At 44.0% G+C, this 16746-nt stretch overlaps 1 protein-coding gene across 1 annotated transcript; it reads right to left on the reverse strand.

The window, feature by feature from the left end:
• Positions 1-214: 214 nt before the first annotated feature.
• Positions 215-9527, reverse strand: MYF5 (myogenic factor 5). The gene is made up of 3 exons (XM_042467979.1): positions 9048-9527; positions 3348-3423; positions 215-925 (listed from the first exon to the last, which is right to left on the reverse strand). The coding sequence occupies exons 1-3, from the start codon at positions 9525-9527 to the stop codon at positions 741-743; spliced, it is 741 nt and encodes a 246-aa protein (XP_042323913.1). The 3' UTR covers positions 215-740.
• Positions 9528-16746: the final 7219 nt, after the last annotated feature.

A 16746-nucleotide genomic window follows, 5' to 3' on the forward strand; every position in this document is an offset into this window, starting at 1 on the left:
GGTAAGTCACACTCTCTCAGCCTCAGGGGAAGGTAACAGCAAACCTTCTCTGAACAAGAAGACCCCAGGTTTGCCTTAGGATCACCATAAGTTGGAAATTTGAAGGCACACATCATATGATCATCATCAACAACAAATTACAGTTTGTCATTTGACAATTTTGAGGGGAAAACTGAGATAGAAATAAATAAATATAATAACAACAACAACAACAGTTTGATCAGAATTGGCCTCCAGCAATAATACTACTTAATACTAGAGCTGGCCCTGAGTTAAGACTGTTTACAGGCTCAACATTTAACTTCAGCAGATTGAAAACAGTTAAGTCAGTTCACTTCTTACCAATGGGAAAAGTACACTTCTGAAAAAATAATTTAACACATTTCATATATCCTTTTGATCATCCCAAAGCATGGACCATTTTCATGACCAGCCCATCTCCAGCTGTACTGCTTCCATTCTTGACAACAAATTCAAAAACCACAATATATAATTATAGCATAGACTATTCAAATATAATTGTTTGGTTAAATATAATGTCATTCCTTTTTGATGAGGTGATGGGACAAATATACACACAAATATATACATTTTTAAAGTGGTGTCTCCTGTAGGCACTTTGGTTTTGGTCCACATGAATTCCAAGGGCTTCATATTTTAATGGAGAGTCTCCTTATTGGCATCTGGCGTTCTTAGAAATGCTCAAGCGTTCTCCAAGCTGGTTTCAGATCTCAGGCAGTTCACAGTACATGATAGATGAGCTTGGGGCGAAGGCTCTCAGGACTGCCTGGCTGTGACAGAGGGCTGCCACTGGGAGAAAGGGAAACCTCTGTGTCCTGCAGGGAGAGCCCAGCCTGATCTGAGGAAGAGATTCGATCCACTATGCTGGATAAACAGTCCAGACTGGAAAGGGCTGTGCTCGCTTCTGGGGGATACACAGGGGAGAGGAACAAAGAAGGAGTGTTCAACAGAAATACCAGAAACATCAAGTTGGAAGGCACCTCAAGTGTAATCCAGTCCAGCCCCCCACCAGTGCAAAAAAACCCAAAACCCTACTAATATACAGGGTGACCAGATGTCCTCCTTTTTCAGAACATGTCCTATATTTCAACCTTCTGTCCAGCAGGGATTTCAAAATGTATGCCATTTTTATAATGATTGCATGATTTTATATTTATATTCATGTTTTTAGCTTTTATTTTGCAATATTCTACATTTTTTGGAGCCTTGGTGACATCTGGTCAGCCTGACTAACATGGCACACCAATATATTGCTATCATAGAATCATAGAGTTGGAAGAGACCACAAGGGCCAGCCAGACCAACCCCCTGCCATGCAGGAAATCTAAATCAAAGTATCCCCAACAGATAGCTCTGCCTCTGTTTAAAGACTTCCAAAGAAGGAGACTCCACTACACTCTGAGGGAGTTTGTTCCACTGTCAAACAGCCCTTACTGTCAGGAAGTTCCTCCTAATGTTGAGGTGGAATCTCTTTTCCTGCAGCTTGCATCTATTGTTCCATGTTCTAGTCTCTGGAGCAGCAGAAAACAAGCTCACTCCCTTCTCAATATAACATCCCTTCATATATTTAAACAGGGCTATCATGTCACCTCTTAACCTTCTCTTCTCCAGGCTAAACATCCCCAGCAACCTAAGTCTTTCCTCATAGGGCATGGTTTCCAGACCCTTCACCATTTTAGTCGCCCTCCTTTGGACATGCTCCAGTTTCTCAATGTCCTTTTGAATTGTGGTGCCCAGAACTGGACACAATATTCCAGGTGGGGCCTGACCAGCCCCTCTTTAAAAAAAACACCTCCCTGCATGAGTTTGAAGATCTTCAAGGGAAAGTTTTATTTCAGCCCCACCACCATCATCATCACAGCTATGTTTGGTGAGAACACAGGAGAGGGCCTTTTTTGTGGCTGCTCCCTGATTTCAGAATTCCCTCCCTTTCTCCTTCAGCTGACAGCCACAGACCTTGTTTATTCAGGCAGGCATTTGCCTTATAATTTATGTGGCAAAAAGGGCCTTTAATGGAGTGGTATTTTCATCTTTTTAATTATGTTTTAATTACATTTTATATTATTTCAGGTTTGTGTTTTAACCAAACTCTTATATAATTGGATCTGTATTTTTGAACTGTACCCTATTTTAAATGCTTGTAAACTGTCTTGGATTTTGAACAAGGAGAAAGGTGGGATGTTAATTAAGGGACTGTTCAGACAGCCCTGAAGGAGAAGCATGGAGCTGCCTTGTTTCAGCCAGATCGGGGCCGCAGCAACCACATGCTGCAGCCCGATCTGGCCTTTTGGGGGCGCAAAAAGGAGCCACAAAGAGCAGCTCCTTTTTGCACCCTGGAAAGGGTGCCATAGCTGCATTGCTGCAGCTTGGCTATGCTCCTCTGGTGATACATTGTGTGGATGCAGCACCAGAGGAGCACCATGATGATGCCATGTGCCATGTGGAGTGGTCAGGGCATGTGTCATGCCTTAATGGCTAGTATAAACAGGGCCGAAGAAAGGAAAGAGTGGAGTGTTCTATGGAGGGGACACTGGCCCCCAAATGAAAATCCTGCCCCCAAATTACAATTTCCTCCACTCTCCAAATTTCCAATATTGCAAAGAACAAGACACTGAAAATTATTCACACCTAGAACTTGTCTATTTGCTGTATTCACATAGCCTGTCCCTTTCCTTTAAATGTCTAAATGCTCTTTCTAACTGCTAAATGACCAACTAAGTGCTAGTGTCTGTAATGTTAGAAATTTGGAGACTGAAGGAAAACATCATGGGGAGGGGGCAAAACACTTATAAGGGGCACTTTTGTCCTCCCTCTAGCTACACCCTTGCTTCTGATGCAGCCTTCCAAACAACATGTATGTTCAAGAAGTTCTTCCTAATGTTTATTCAAAATCCCCTTTCTTGTCACTTGAACCCATTAGTTTCTGGCTTACCCTCATGAGCCACTGAAATGAAATGTACATGCAGTGAAAAAAAAGTTCTTCATATATTTGGAAATGAGTCTCATATCACTCACTATTGGTCTCTTCCTGGGACTAAATATATAATGTCATCAATCTTACTCCATAGAATTCAGTCTACGAACTGCCATGAAAGAGGTGTGTGTGTGTGTGTGTGTGTGTGTGTGTGTGTGTGTGTGTGTGTGAACTTTTTGAAAAAGCACCTTGGGCATTTTTATGAAAAAAATGCTTAACAAATGATACAAATAAAATTCAATAACTAAAAGCTGCTAGGTGTTCCAAGACCCAGTGGCTGCTGCTTTTCCTGGAATGTTTCTATGGAGATGATAGAACCTCCCCACTTTGATGTGACCAGTGCTAGGATTACCATTTGGAAGATCAGAGCAGTAGACATTGCTGTAAGTGCTGTTTCTCCTTGACCACATGGGGCTGTTGCATTCTGCCTGAAAAAACAAAAACAAGAGGAGACTTTCATAGTAGCTGCCACTACAGCAATCACTTGTGTTACATTTGGGAGCCCAAAGCAGGAATACGTGTACACAAAACAGAAGGATCAATGGGGGGGGGTTGCACTCAGGGGTGACAGACATTACTACAGTGGGCCTTTAGTATCCACTGGGGTTTGGTTCCAGGACTCCCATGGATTGCAGCTTTTGAATTCAGTACAGTCACATTGTGTGCTAAGGAGTTGCTATATATTTTTAACAGTCGCAGGCCACTGAAGAAGACATCAGTCGAAACGCGTCTGGCCTTTGGTTTTTATTATTAGAATTGATATAATTTTTATAATTGCCAAAGAAAAAGGGTTTTTTTCCCCTACCCTTTCTGTTGTTTTATTAGCTTTTCTCCAGGGTTTAGTTTCTCTGGTTTTGAATTTTGGATATTTTATTATCATATATATTCACCCATAGCATTTATAGATTTTTCAGTGGGGTATTTATACCCTTTAAGATACTATATTGTTTTGGTTTTTTTTTTTGCTCCAGGGTGCTGTTATTTCCTTATACGCGTACACAAAACAGAAGGATCAATGGAGGGGGGTTGCACTCGGGAGTGACATCCTTAGACATTAAGACTACAGTGGGCCTTTAGTATCCACTGGGGTTTGGTTCCAGGACTCCCATGGAAACCAAAATCTGTGTAGGCTCATTCCATTAAATGCAATGGCTAGTAAAATAGTGTGCCTTATGAAAAATAACAAAATCAAGGTTTGATTTTTGGAATGTATACTGTATATTGTAAAAATATTTTCAAGCCATGGATGTTTGAATTCATGGATTAAAAAACTGTGGATATGGAGAGCTGACTGTACATCTCAAGAACCCACCCACCCACACCCACACACACCACTGGATCTCTCAAATGTTTACACCACAAAAAACCCTAATCAGTATGGCCAGTAGCCACAGCTCAACATCAGAATTTGGAAAAGTTACTTTTAAAGAATACATCTCACAGAATCTTCCAGGCTGTTTGGAGCATTCTGGGGTGATAATCCCCTAAAATAATTTTTGCAAGTTCAATTCAGCATAAGGACCTCAGGTTGAAGGTATCTGGTATATGCCAATTAGCAGCAGTACTCTAGGGCTCTGAACTTAACCAGTCGTTTTGCGGGTGTTAAGGACTAAATCTGGACCATTGGTATGCAAAGCATGTGTTCTACTACTGAGTTATGGTCCTTCCCTTTTTCCCAAGTAATGGCATTATTTACCAAAGAATGTTAAGGATAAGACTTCATCTATAATCTGACTCATTGCCATGTTTATTATTGGAAGGGTTTACCTCCAAAGGTAGAAGTTGTGGTGACTACCACCAGTGACTAGTGGTAATGCTAGGATGAGGTTTTGCTCAGTTTTAAAGTCTTCCAACAGGGATGGTTGGGAATCTTGTTTGTGATATTCATAATAATGAGCCTAACTGCTACCTTACGACTGAAGCACCATATTTCAGCAGAAGGTGTACTAGCCTGGATTATTTGGATTGGGGAGTTTTCTGGCACTTTCCAAAACAAGTGATTCCAGAATTCTGGCTATCTTTAGTTTACTGAGCAAGCCAATTAAAAAGCCTTCTCCTATCCCCAGCATATGCTGATTCAGTTGAATGTTATATGCTGGGGCCTTCTGTATCATGTCACACATGCAAGATCTAAGATTAATAACAGGAGTCCTGCTGTGCTAAACTTCTGTTTTAAACCTTGGGCATTCTCCTTTCCAACAAGAGGCTGCCTATAAAATCTTCCTAAATCATGTGATGCTACAGTAGTAAGGTGCTCCAGAAAAGCAGTGGAGCAGGAGTAATACTGAATAGGTTTGACATGCACTTAGTATAACAATAACTTGGTCATATGGTAGATGGTTCTATAATATCTCTGCTTGTAGTATTAATAGTAAGATCAGCAGGCTTACAACTAAATTAGTATTTCATTAGTAGTCACAGTAGCATTTTCACAGCATTTAATTACATCACCAGGGCCAAGACCCCACATAGCAGAATGCATAGGGCAGTTCCAAACACAGCAGCTGACCACATTTTGAAATAAATGATGTAATGCACATTAGCACTTGGAAACATTGTTGGCCATGTTGATTGGGAATTTCTGGGAACACAAAGCCCCAAAGCAACACTTCCAAACTCTGATACTCATTACCATATAAAATCCCCCCCCCAAAAAAAGTAAGACTGTTACATCTGGTGTCTAACAATTTCTAGCAGCTTCACTGAAATCAGATGGAGGTTAGGATCATACTCTCAGCTGGATGTGTGCCTGTATGTTTCTGTGTCTTCCCAGTGGGCTAACTCAGACCCATCAGATGATCTCTCTTGGGGATTCAGCATGCAAGCTCAGACTTTTAAAAGCCTCCCTTGGCTTATTTGCCCTCCCTGTCCCTTGCCCTGGAGTGTTAGGAAAGAAAGAAAAGCAAGGCCACAGAGTCTGATGTATCCCCTCAAATGGGTATTACACTGACCATGAAGAATGGATTGGAGAACAAGAAAGTCCCTGCCAGCAAGCCTGGAACAGGACACTTTCCCAGGGCTTGAAGGCAAGCTCATCAAAGCTCTGGCATGTCCGGAGAAGAACTAAAAGAATGTAGCCATAACAACACCCCATAACAAGTGGGGGGGGGTGGTGCAAGAGAGCAGGAGCATGTTTTCTCTATCAGCAGTGAACAAATGCCTGGGAGAAGCAAATGTTTCCTCTCAGTTGGCAGAGGTGAGAAATGCAGGCTTTTCCACACTTCTGTTATTCTTGCTCTTTAACTCTTTGTCAAGCGAACCAAACAATGGAAAACCTATACATACTCTCTAAGCTATTCTGCTGGGCTTACTCCTAAGATAGTCTGCATAGGACTGTAGCTTAGGTTGTGTGTATCTCCTCTCTCACATGCACACTGCAAACACACAGAAAGATTAATTAATTAATTAATTAATTAATTATAGCTGAGGCAGATTTTCAGAAAGTTCCTTTTTGAGGCTACAATTTTCTGAATTTCACTTGGTAGCTGGAGGATTCTGGAAGTTGTAGTCTAAAAGAGAACTTTTCCAAACATTGGCTTGAGGAAATCCTCAACTCTGGATTGAGGAGATAAGTAACCTTCTAATATGGTTTTCAAAGAAAACATGCTTCCACCTCCCCTTTAAATACAATATGGTGGTTAGAAGAAAGCTACCAGCTACAGAAGCACTTTCTTCCAAGTCAGTGTGTTTATGACTATAGCATATGGCTCCCAGGGCCACAGCAACTCAATGAGGACTTCACTCAGCCCAGGGCCCTTCAACCAGATTCTGAAAGTGGAAGCTTGTTGATTTCAATCGATTTCAAAGAAATATATCTTAAGGGCCTGGGCTAACCATCAGGCAAATCTCCTGACCCAGCAACAGCATCCTATACACATTTACTAGAAGTAACTAGCTGACATGAAAGGCCTTTCCTTGTCAAGTATGCACAGAAGGGAATTTTAAAGCGCCTTTACTTGGATGAAAGTAGCATCACTGCCCCTGGCACAGAAAATAAGTGTTTCGTGGCAATGTTTTATTTAGCAAGAGCTTTAGTGAACTGCGGCCCACCTGGTCAGGTGTATCAATTATGTATCTGACAAAGTGGCCTGCAGTCAAGGATTTGTTTTTGCTGCCAGAGACAAGGAGGCTACCCCTTGAAGTCCAAAGCCAATATTTTGACTCTACTCCTTTGTACATCTGGCTGGATCACACAACTTACAGACTTTCCACCTGCAAAAAAGTATCCTGCAGTCCCTGACACAATGCAGTTAAGAGCATGTAGGTTTCCCCCAAATTTAAAGCTCCTCTTACACACAAGGAAAAAGGCTGTGGATTGTAGCACTAAAATCACATCAGAAGTTGGGCATTTTGCAAGACTCTTCTGAATGAAATCTAAGGGCCAATGTGTACATATCCCATATTGATGCAGAAAGGTTATTTTTCTGGACTTCATCTCCCAGAATCTCCCAGACAGCACTGGTACAAAGCCATTTGTTCCAGTTTTAAGCCTCAGAGAGGGTGATCCATTTATTTTTTCCCCTCTTGTCATTCCTCCCACCCTCTGCTTCTCCACATACACCCTTGTAGTAGATCAAGAACTGCTACACTGCTCATCTTTCTGCATCCAGGCAGAAGAGAGGAACAGAAACATTGGGTTCAAAAACCTGCTGGCCCAGAAGATCTCAACATACAATGTTAGGAAGCTACAATCTGAGATACATTTAACTGGGAGTAAGGATATCTGAACTCAGTGGCTTCTGAATAGGCAGAAATAGGGCTCCTCTGTTACTTGGAAAATAAGAATTTACTCAGAAGTCGCAGCTCCAGAGTAAACATGCTGCATGGGTGGTTAGCTTCAATTTTCCATCCCAAATGGGGCACATAACAGTTGATCTCACCAGACTGTGATGAAAATGAGAAAGGAAAGATGCTTGGTATACAACATAAACACACACTGGGAGTGAGGCTCATTGAACTCAGTGGTTCTGAAGTAGTGGGCTGTTAAGCGTGTACCTGCACATTCAGAATTCTATGCCAAAAGAAGTAGTAACCTTAGTAGTAGACTATAGTTTCTGCCACTGACTGGCATCCTCTTGGTTTAGTCCCAATTAGAGTGGACCCAGCCAATCAAATGTTGAATCAATACATAGATCAGTCTCATGGAGTCAATGGCTCTACTCTAGTCAGGACTAAAATAGGATTCAGCAATGTGTCCTTATAGACAGAGGTGCAGCACAGGTGAGTTGCCTTGTGTCCAGTGAGCCCTCCTCCCTAGTAAAGGGGTCTAGCTAGGGCTGTCTCATTACTTGCTGTGTTCATCCCCAGAATGATTTGGAGCCAGAATTTCTTTCAGCCCTGCGTTTGGCTTTGTGTTCAGGGGCACAACCCAGAAAGCAGCCTTTAAGTACCAGCCATTTGAGCCGGATTCCCTCTGGGTGACCTGGAGCAATTCACACACTCTCAGCCTCAGGGGAAGGCAAGGGGAAAACTCTGTTGAACAACTTTTGCCAAGATAACCCCTGTGATAGGGTCGCCTCAGGGTTGCCATAAGTCAGAAATGACACACAATGCATACAAATAACAATTCTGAGGAGGCTGGAACAGCAAGTGGTGCCCCCTCCCTCCAGTCCAAACCAAGGGACCCTCCAGGAACTCCCTTCAAGCTTGGAAAAGTTACCTTTTTTTTAACCTACAACCTTCAGACTCAGTAACCAACATAGGTTGCTGGGGGATTCTGGGAGTTGCAGTGACTTGAGTGTTGGATTCGGACTTTGGAGAGCAGGGTTCAGTTCCCTGCTGGGTCATGCAACCCCTTTGGGTGGCCTTGGGCAAGTCCCATCCCTCCGCTTCAGAGGAATCCATGGCAAACGCCCTCTGAGCCAATCTTGCCAAGAAAACCCCAGGATAGGATTGCCATTTGACAATTTGGGGAGGAAAGTGGGGCTCCAGATGATGATGATGATGATGATGATGCCAAGAGTCCTCCCAAGGACTACATATCCCTCCCCCCCCAAGACAAACCAACCCAACCCCTCGAGGCGGTGGCCTTCCTTGCTCTGCTGGCTCTTACCTGGCCGTCGGAGGAGGCGGAGGAGGGCTGGAGCTGCTGGCGGAGGAGCTGCTGGAGGCCCTGGATGCGTCGGATGGCGCTGCGGAGGATCTCCACTTTGGGCAGGCGCTGGCTGCGGGGGGCTCCCTTCGAGGAAGAGGAAGAGGAAGGAGAGGAGGAAGAGGAGCAGCGCCGGAGGGCCTCGAAGGCCCGGTTGACCCTCCGGAGGCGGCGTCTCTCCCGCAGAGTGGCCACCTGGCGACGCTCCCCGGGGCCGGTGGTGGCCCTCCTCTGGCAGGCCTTGCAAGCCCAGGGCAGGCAGGGGGCCCCGGGGGAGTGGGGACTCTCCTCCTCCTCCTCCTCTCCGAAGGGCAAGACCGGGAAGGCGGCACCAGGGGCAGCCCAGAGAAGGGCGCTCCATCCTCGCCTGGCCAAGGAAGGGCAGCTGGAGCAGGAGGGCTTGGGAGGCTGCTCCCTCTCGGCTGAGAGAAGCCCCGCCATGGCCAAACCCCTCCGCTTACGAGGAGGAGGAGGCGGAGGAGGAGGAGGAGGCGAGCGGGGGGGAGGAGTGGAGGGGGGTCCCTTAGTCCTTTGGGAGCAACACCTCGGAGATCAGAGGAGGAGGAGGAGGAGACTTTTTGGTGTCAGCAGGGATGTAGCCAGGGGGGGGGGATCTGGGGGTCCGGATGCCCCCCTACCATTAGAAAAATGAATGGTGTGTGCTGCTGCGCCGCCGCACTCAAGCCCCATTATAATGGTGGCACTTAGTCTGGACCCCCCCCCCTTCCTAAAATCCTAGCTACGTCCCTGGTGTCAGCTGCCTTCGAGTCGATCTCGACTCCTGGAGAGCCTTTGACCATTGTAATTATGTTACTCTTTCTTTTTCTTCATTTCTTCGGTTGAACTTGTGAAGGTCCTCCTCGGTGGTCATTGTTTTTGTGTCCTTTCTGTTCCCCCTGAAGCCTGCCTTTGCCCTTTCTTCGCTGATCTTCCTTCCTAGGGAATCCAGGGCTGTTTCTGCGAGGACTCTGGGGTCATCCGCAGATCGGAGATCATTGAGAGTCCCTCCTCTTCTTCTCTGTCCAAGCCGGCTTTTCTTGTCATATGTACTGAGAGCAGTCTTGTAGCACCTTTGATACTAACTGAAAGAAAGAAATTGGCAGGATAAGCTTCCCAAGGCTTGAGTCTGCTTCCTCAGATGCATTTAAACGCATCTGAGGAAGTAGACTGAAGTCTATGAAAGCTCATGCTGCCAACTTCTTTCTTCCAGTGAGTCTCAAAGGTGCTACCAGATCTCTCTACATAATGAGGGCATTCCAAAGCCTTTCATGATCTATGCAGTCAAAGGCTTTGCTATAGTACAGTCTATAAAGCACATGCTGGTTTTCTCTTTATCACACAGGGGACACGGCAGTGAAACCTGTCCTTATCCTTATCCCTCAGTGTCAGAGATCTCCCAAAAGGCATTCGCACACTCACACTGATCTTGACATTAAGCTGCCAGTGAAGTGGAACTGCATTAACACCTACTTCCGTTAATACAAAATGAAGAGCAAGGATGGGACAATTCCACTTTACTGATGCTGTAAGAACAGGAAAAGAACAGGACAAGCATGTCTCATTCCCCCGCCCAGGTAATCTGAAGAAGAAGAAGACTTTTGGAAGAGACCTCAAGGACCACCCAGTCCAACCCTATTTTGCCATGCAGGAACTCTCAATCAAAGCATCCCCAACAAATGGCCATCCAGCCTCTGTTTAAAGACCTTTAAGGAAGGAGACTCCACTACACACCGAGGGAGTGTATTCCACGGTCAAACAGCCCTCACTGACAGGAAGTTCTTCCTAATGTTAAGGTGGAATCTCTTTTCCTGTAGCTTGCATCCATTGTTCCGGGTCCTGTTCTCTGGAGCAGCTTGCTCTCTCCTCAATATGACATCCCTTCAAGTATTTAAACAGGGCTATCATATCACCTCTTAACCTTCTCTTCTCCAGGCTAAACACCCCCCAGCTCCCTAAGTCATTTCTCATAGGACATAGTTTCCAGACCCTTCACCATTTTAGTCACCCTTCTTTGGACACGCTCCAGTTTCTCAATGTCCTTTCTGAATTGTGGTGCCCAGAACTGGACACAGTATTGCAGGTGGGTCCTGGCCAAAGCAGAATAGAGTGGCACTATTACTTCTCTTGATCTAGACACTATACTTCTATTGATGCAGCCTAAAATCGCATTGGCCTTGTTAGCTGCCACATCACACTGTTGACTCATGTTCAATTTGTGGTCTACTTGGACTCCTAGATCCCTTTCACATGTTGTCTCCTTAAGCCAGGTGTCCCCCATCCTATATCTGTGCATTTCATTTTTCCGCCCTAAGTGCAGTACCTTACATTTCTCCCTGTTGAAGTTCATTTTGTTAGCTTTGGCCCAGCTTTCTAGTCTATTCAGGTCATTTTGAATTTTGATCCTGTCCTCTGGAGTATTAGCTATTCCTCCTAATTTGGTGTCATCTGCAAATTTGATAAGTATGCCCCCAATTCTGTCATCCAAGTCATTGATAAAGAAGTTGAACAGTACTGGCCCCAGGACAGAGCCCAGTGGGACCTCACTGGTCACTTCTCTCCAGGATGAAAAGGAGCCATTCTTGAGCACCCTTTGGGTTCGGCCAGTCAACCAATTACTAATCCATTTAACAGTTGCCTTGTCTAGCCCACATTTTACAAGCTTATTTGCAAGAATGTCATGGAGGACCTCAACAAACTACAATTCCCAGAATCCCATAGCATTGAACCAGAGCAGTTAAAGCGATGTCAAACCGGATTTTTTCTGCAAAGTGGAAGCAGCATATAGATGGAGGTTTGGGTTTGGCTGAATAGCCTCGAATGGGAGAAGCTGCTTTGTTTACCAGTCCATTCGCTTTCAAAGGACTCACGTCCTCAAGACATTTTTAAAGGAATGCTTGGCTTCTGCAAACCCAGTGAAGACAAATTTGTTGTGGTATATGGATGCACAAAACTGTGCTTCCCACCCCTGTTTCAATGCTTGCTTCAAATTACTGCAAATCAAAAATAAAACTAATCCTCCAATAGATTTCCCCCCTTCAATCTCAGATCGATTGTGTGTTTTAACCAGTTTTTCTAAACCATGATAGAAGTTCCAGGGAACTTTTTAATTTTAATTTTAATTTTTTTATAGTACAATATGTTTTTAAAATTGTTTTGGTGAGTTGCCTTGGGTCCCTTCCGGGAGAGAAAGGCGGAATAGTAAGTAAGTAAATAAGTAAATAAATAAATAAATTATTACACAAGGGGTTTTTGTGGTGGTTTTTTTTTGGGGGGGGGGATGTGGTACACATGATAGTGAAAGATTGCTAGGTTATTGATCTGTTTAAATGTATTTGCACCTTTGTATTAACTTCCTCTTTAAAAAACAAAAACAAAAGCTCTCAGTCCAACCTGAACGTTAGGATTTTCTGTAGCGATGAACCTTTTGCAAAGGAGAATGGACACATATCTTTATGTACAATTGCAAAGTAGAGCCACTTAAAAGACAGACAAAGAAATGCACCTGCAAAGGGATCTTCCAGCAACTTTGAGCAGGAACTTCTGTAGAACTGAACCTACTTCCTCAGATGCATTTACTAAACTCATGCTACCACCTTTTCTCTTTCATTTAGTCTCAAAGATGTTGCAACATCCCTTTGCAGGCTCCTTTCTTTGCAGCTACTTTGCACTACCGATCCTCCTCACTCGGTGGTCTCTCAGCCGAAAGACAAATGCTTTTTGCTCCCTGAGGAACTCGCACTCCGCTCCCTGAGCTTTCCCTCCCCTTCCCTGCAAAGAAAATAAGTCTTCCCAAAGCTGGACCAGGAGGAAGGGAGGGGGACCTTCAGGGCTTGCACCGTTACCGATGCCTTCCAGCTGCCAGCGCCACACGACACTCCGGCCGCCCCCCCTCTCCAAGGTGTAAAATTTCCAAGGCCCACAAACCCTGAGTAAGGTTACACAAGGCGGTGGCCAAAGCTTCCCAGAGCCACCAAAGATTGCGAAGCTGGAGTGTGTGTGTGTGGGTCGTCCTGCTGTAATAAAATGGCATGGTGCAGGCGCTTGCCAGAGCCCCAGGATCTCTTGGTTCCTGCATCCACACTCCAGAAATAATCAAGTTTGACAGCGCTTTAACTGTCCTGGCTGAATGCTATGGAACTCCAGAAATTGGAGTTTGTTGTGGCCCCAGAGCGGGGCTCGGATCAGATTTATAAACCTCCTTCATCACCCCCACGGATTCACCTGACAAAAATATTCCAAGGGTTTTATTCCCATGAAATTAATTCTGCAGAAATATTGTGTCCCTAGTAAAATAATAATAATAATAATAATAATAATAATAATAATAACAACAACAACAACAACAACAACAACAAAGATTTGGGAAGAGGACTGATGAAAGCTAGGGAAGAAAGTGCAAAGGCAGGGTTACAGCTCAAGAGCACCAAAATAACGACTAGGGAAACACATAACTTAAAAGTCCTATGATGAAGACATAAAGTTTTTGTGTCCCTTGGCTCTTTGTCTGTCATCAGTATGCAGGCAGGAGTAAGGAAGTCAGAAAAGAAGACTTGAAAAGCAAGTTATGAAGAACCTACCTAAGTGGTTCCAGTGTAAAGATACACCATTAAATTCACTCATGCCATAGCATTTCCAATTTCTATGTATGGTTACAGAAGCTGGACAGTGAAGAAACCTGATATGAAGGGAATCGACATTTGAAACTCTAATGCAGTTCTAGGGTTTACCATGGACCACCAGAAAGACACATGGGTCCTACAGCAGACCAAGCCAGAGCTCTCTCCAGAAGACAAAATGACTATACTGTAGCCATAATATTTTGGACAGACCAAGGTTGTTTGGGAAAGAGTACAATGGTGGGTAAAGTGGAAGGTCCACATACCCTAAAGGCCCCAGATCCTGTCTGATCTTGGAAGCTTAGTCCTAGTTACTACTTGGATGGGAGACCAGATGCTCAGAGGAAGGAACTGGCAAAACCACCTCTGAGTTTTGCTTGCCTAAGAAAGCCCTATGGAATTAGTGGGATTGCTACTTGAAAGCACACATACACCACCGTAGAAGGCAGTAGGAAAAGTAGAAGATCACAACACAGGTGGCTAGACCTTGGAAAGCTGTAATTCATTTGTAAATAGGGACAAAAGGTTCACTTTGAGGGCAAATTTGTCACCAACGGAAGACCCTAAAAGAAGACCCTTTTGAATGTATTCCCCAAGTGAGGAAATTTGAAATTCTTTGTACACTTACCAGGCAGTAAATCCCAGATAGATTTTTTAGATGGGTTTACTTCTGTTGAAGTGTCTATAGGATAGCAGTGTCCCTTATCCTTCGATCCTGTGTATCATAGGCTCTTTAGAAACCATTCCTACCAAGCTGACAGGGAGCAACTACATAATCCTATACACGTGCAAAGGTCCCTTATAACTGCATTTTTGCATCTGCATATTTCCCAGGAGGTAATAGGGGAATAAGCCTTCTGAATTCAGTGTATAGTTTATTTTACAGATAACAGCCACCTTTTACAATTGGTAGCTCCTATGAAAAGTCAGCCAGCATCCCTATAGTCAGATCTGTGGCAGTTCCTCAGTCTGAGTGACTTGTTGCTGAGACCACATTAAAGATGCAGTTCGTCAAACAGGGGAGAGGAAAAAGTGGACCTTATCCAGAATCCCATATATACTTGACTATACCTCGACCTCATGTATAAGTTGAGGGCAGGTTTTGGGGCCAGAATTATGGATTTTGATATGACCTATGGATAAGTCGAGGGTAAAACTTAAGGGCATGTAACAAAGGATGGGGCAAAGGAAAACGATGTCAAGGAACTTACAAAATCCCAGCAGGTTGTGTTCACCCTAAAGGCTGGATGGATGAGAAAATAGAGGAAGGTCAGTGCTTCCAGGATAAATTACATTCTTGCCTTTCACCAGGGGTTGGTTCCTTTTTCAAAATAAGAATTAAGGTGCAGCACTAAAATTGACCCATGGATAAATCGACTCGGGTTTTTGGGGTAAATTTTTGACTCAAATTTCTAGACTTATACATGAGTATATACAGCAGCTTTTAATGTATCCCTTTATAATGACACCATCAAGCAACATATTACATGTGTAGTACATATTAAGATGAATCAGCCTAAGGGTTTTCTTGGCAAGTTTCTTCAGAGGTGGCTTGTCATTGCCAACCTCTGAGGCTGAGGGAGTGTGACTTGCCCAAAGTCACCCAGTGAGTTTCCATGGCTGAGCTGGCATTCTAACCCTGGTCTCCAGAGTCCAATGCTCAAACCACTACATACTTTAGTAGTGTAGCATCCTCTCATTCAGAAGCAAGTTGCCTGTGCAAACCCATGCCAAAGACAGTTTGTCACTGCTGCTGCTCCCTACCTCCATATTTGCCACCAAAAGTGTGTGCCTCCTATTTTGTTGTAAGGCTGGCCCTGGCAGCAAGGGCTCCATTCCCTTTCTAGTTTTGTGCCTAAATTGAATAGATTTAGGTCATAAGGACGACATGTTTTTAAACCTAAAAAACCACAAAACAAACCCACAACCCAACAAGGATTGTTGCTCTGTGCGCTCAAATAATTTCTGACTCTAAGGCCAACCTATAATGGGGTTTTGTTAACAACATTTGTTTGCTCTTGTTTTCCTTTGAGGCTGAGAGAGTGTGATTTGCCCAAGGTTTCAATTGCCTAGCGGGGATTCAAACCCTGTTGTCCAGAGTTGTAGTCCAATGCTTAAGCGACTACACTGTGCTGGCTTCCCTCCTCCTTATTGGCAAAAATAACCATTATAAGTCTGCCGAGTGCCTTCTTGGAGTTCTATACTTAGCTCAGAGCAGAGATAGATTTAAAATTAAGCCTTGGTGCTTTGGCCTGGTATCAGACTACTCCCTCTCCCTCTTTCTGACCCAGACACATGCAAGCAAGCAGAGAGTTTGCAGGATTTAGAAAGGGGCTTTTTGGTTGGAAGGAGAGGACAGGGATTCTGGGACCTGCAGTTCAAAAACAAAAAGTGTCTGTGACTCTTGTCCTTCTCCCCCAGGCTCTTCAAGGGGTGTTGTTGTTGCTGTTGTTGTCGTGTGCCTTCAGGACCTTTCTGACTTATGACAACCCTAAGGCAAACCTCTCATGGTTTTTGTTTTTGTTTTTGGCAAGATTTGTTCAGAGAGTGTTTGCCCTTGCCTCCCTTTGAGGCTGTGAGAGTGTGACTCACCCAAAATCACCCAGTGGGTTTAAATGGCCAGATGGCGGAATCAAACCCTGGTCTCCACAGTCAAAGTCCAACACTTAAACTGCTACACCCGGCTAGGTATCTGGCTTATAAAATGGAGGAGGCAGAGTGACTCGGTGTCCTCAGTGCAAAGGACAAGGCGCCTTAAAATGTAGGACATTCAAGAAAAAAATGAAGGATATGACTAAAGAAATAAAAGGTAAAAACACTCCTAGAAATACCAATTAGTCCTGCTCCTGAAGGCTGATTTGTAGGACTGATCCTGGAAAAGGAGGACGTCTGGTCAACCTGGACAAGGCACCTTAAAATGTAGGACATTCAAGAAAAATGAAAAGTGATATTATCAGTATTTTGGCTAATAATATTGTACAGTGCCATATGGTGCTCTACAAATAAAATGTAATAATAATAATAATGATAATGGAGGACATGAC

Source organism: Sceloporus undulatus, chromosome 5 (genome assembly GCF_019175285.1).
Source record: "Sceloporus undulatus isolate JIND9_A2432 ecotype Alabama chromosome 5, SceUnd_v1.1, whole genome shotgun sequence".
Classification (NCBI taxonomy): Eukaryota; Metazoa; Chordata; class Lepidosauria; order Squamata; family Phrynosomatidae; genus Sceloporus; species Sceloporus undulatus.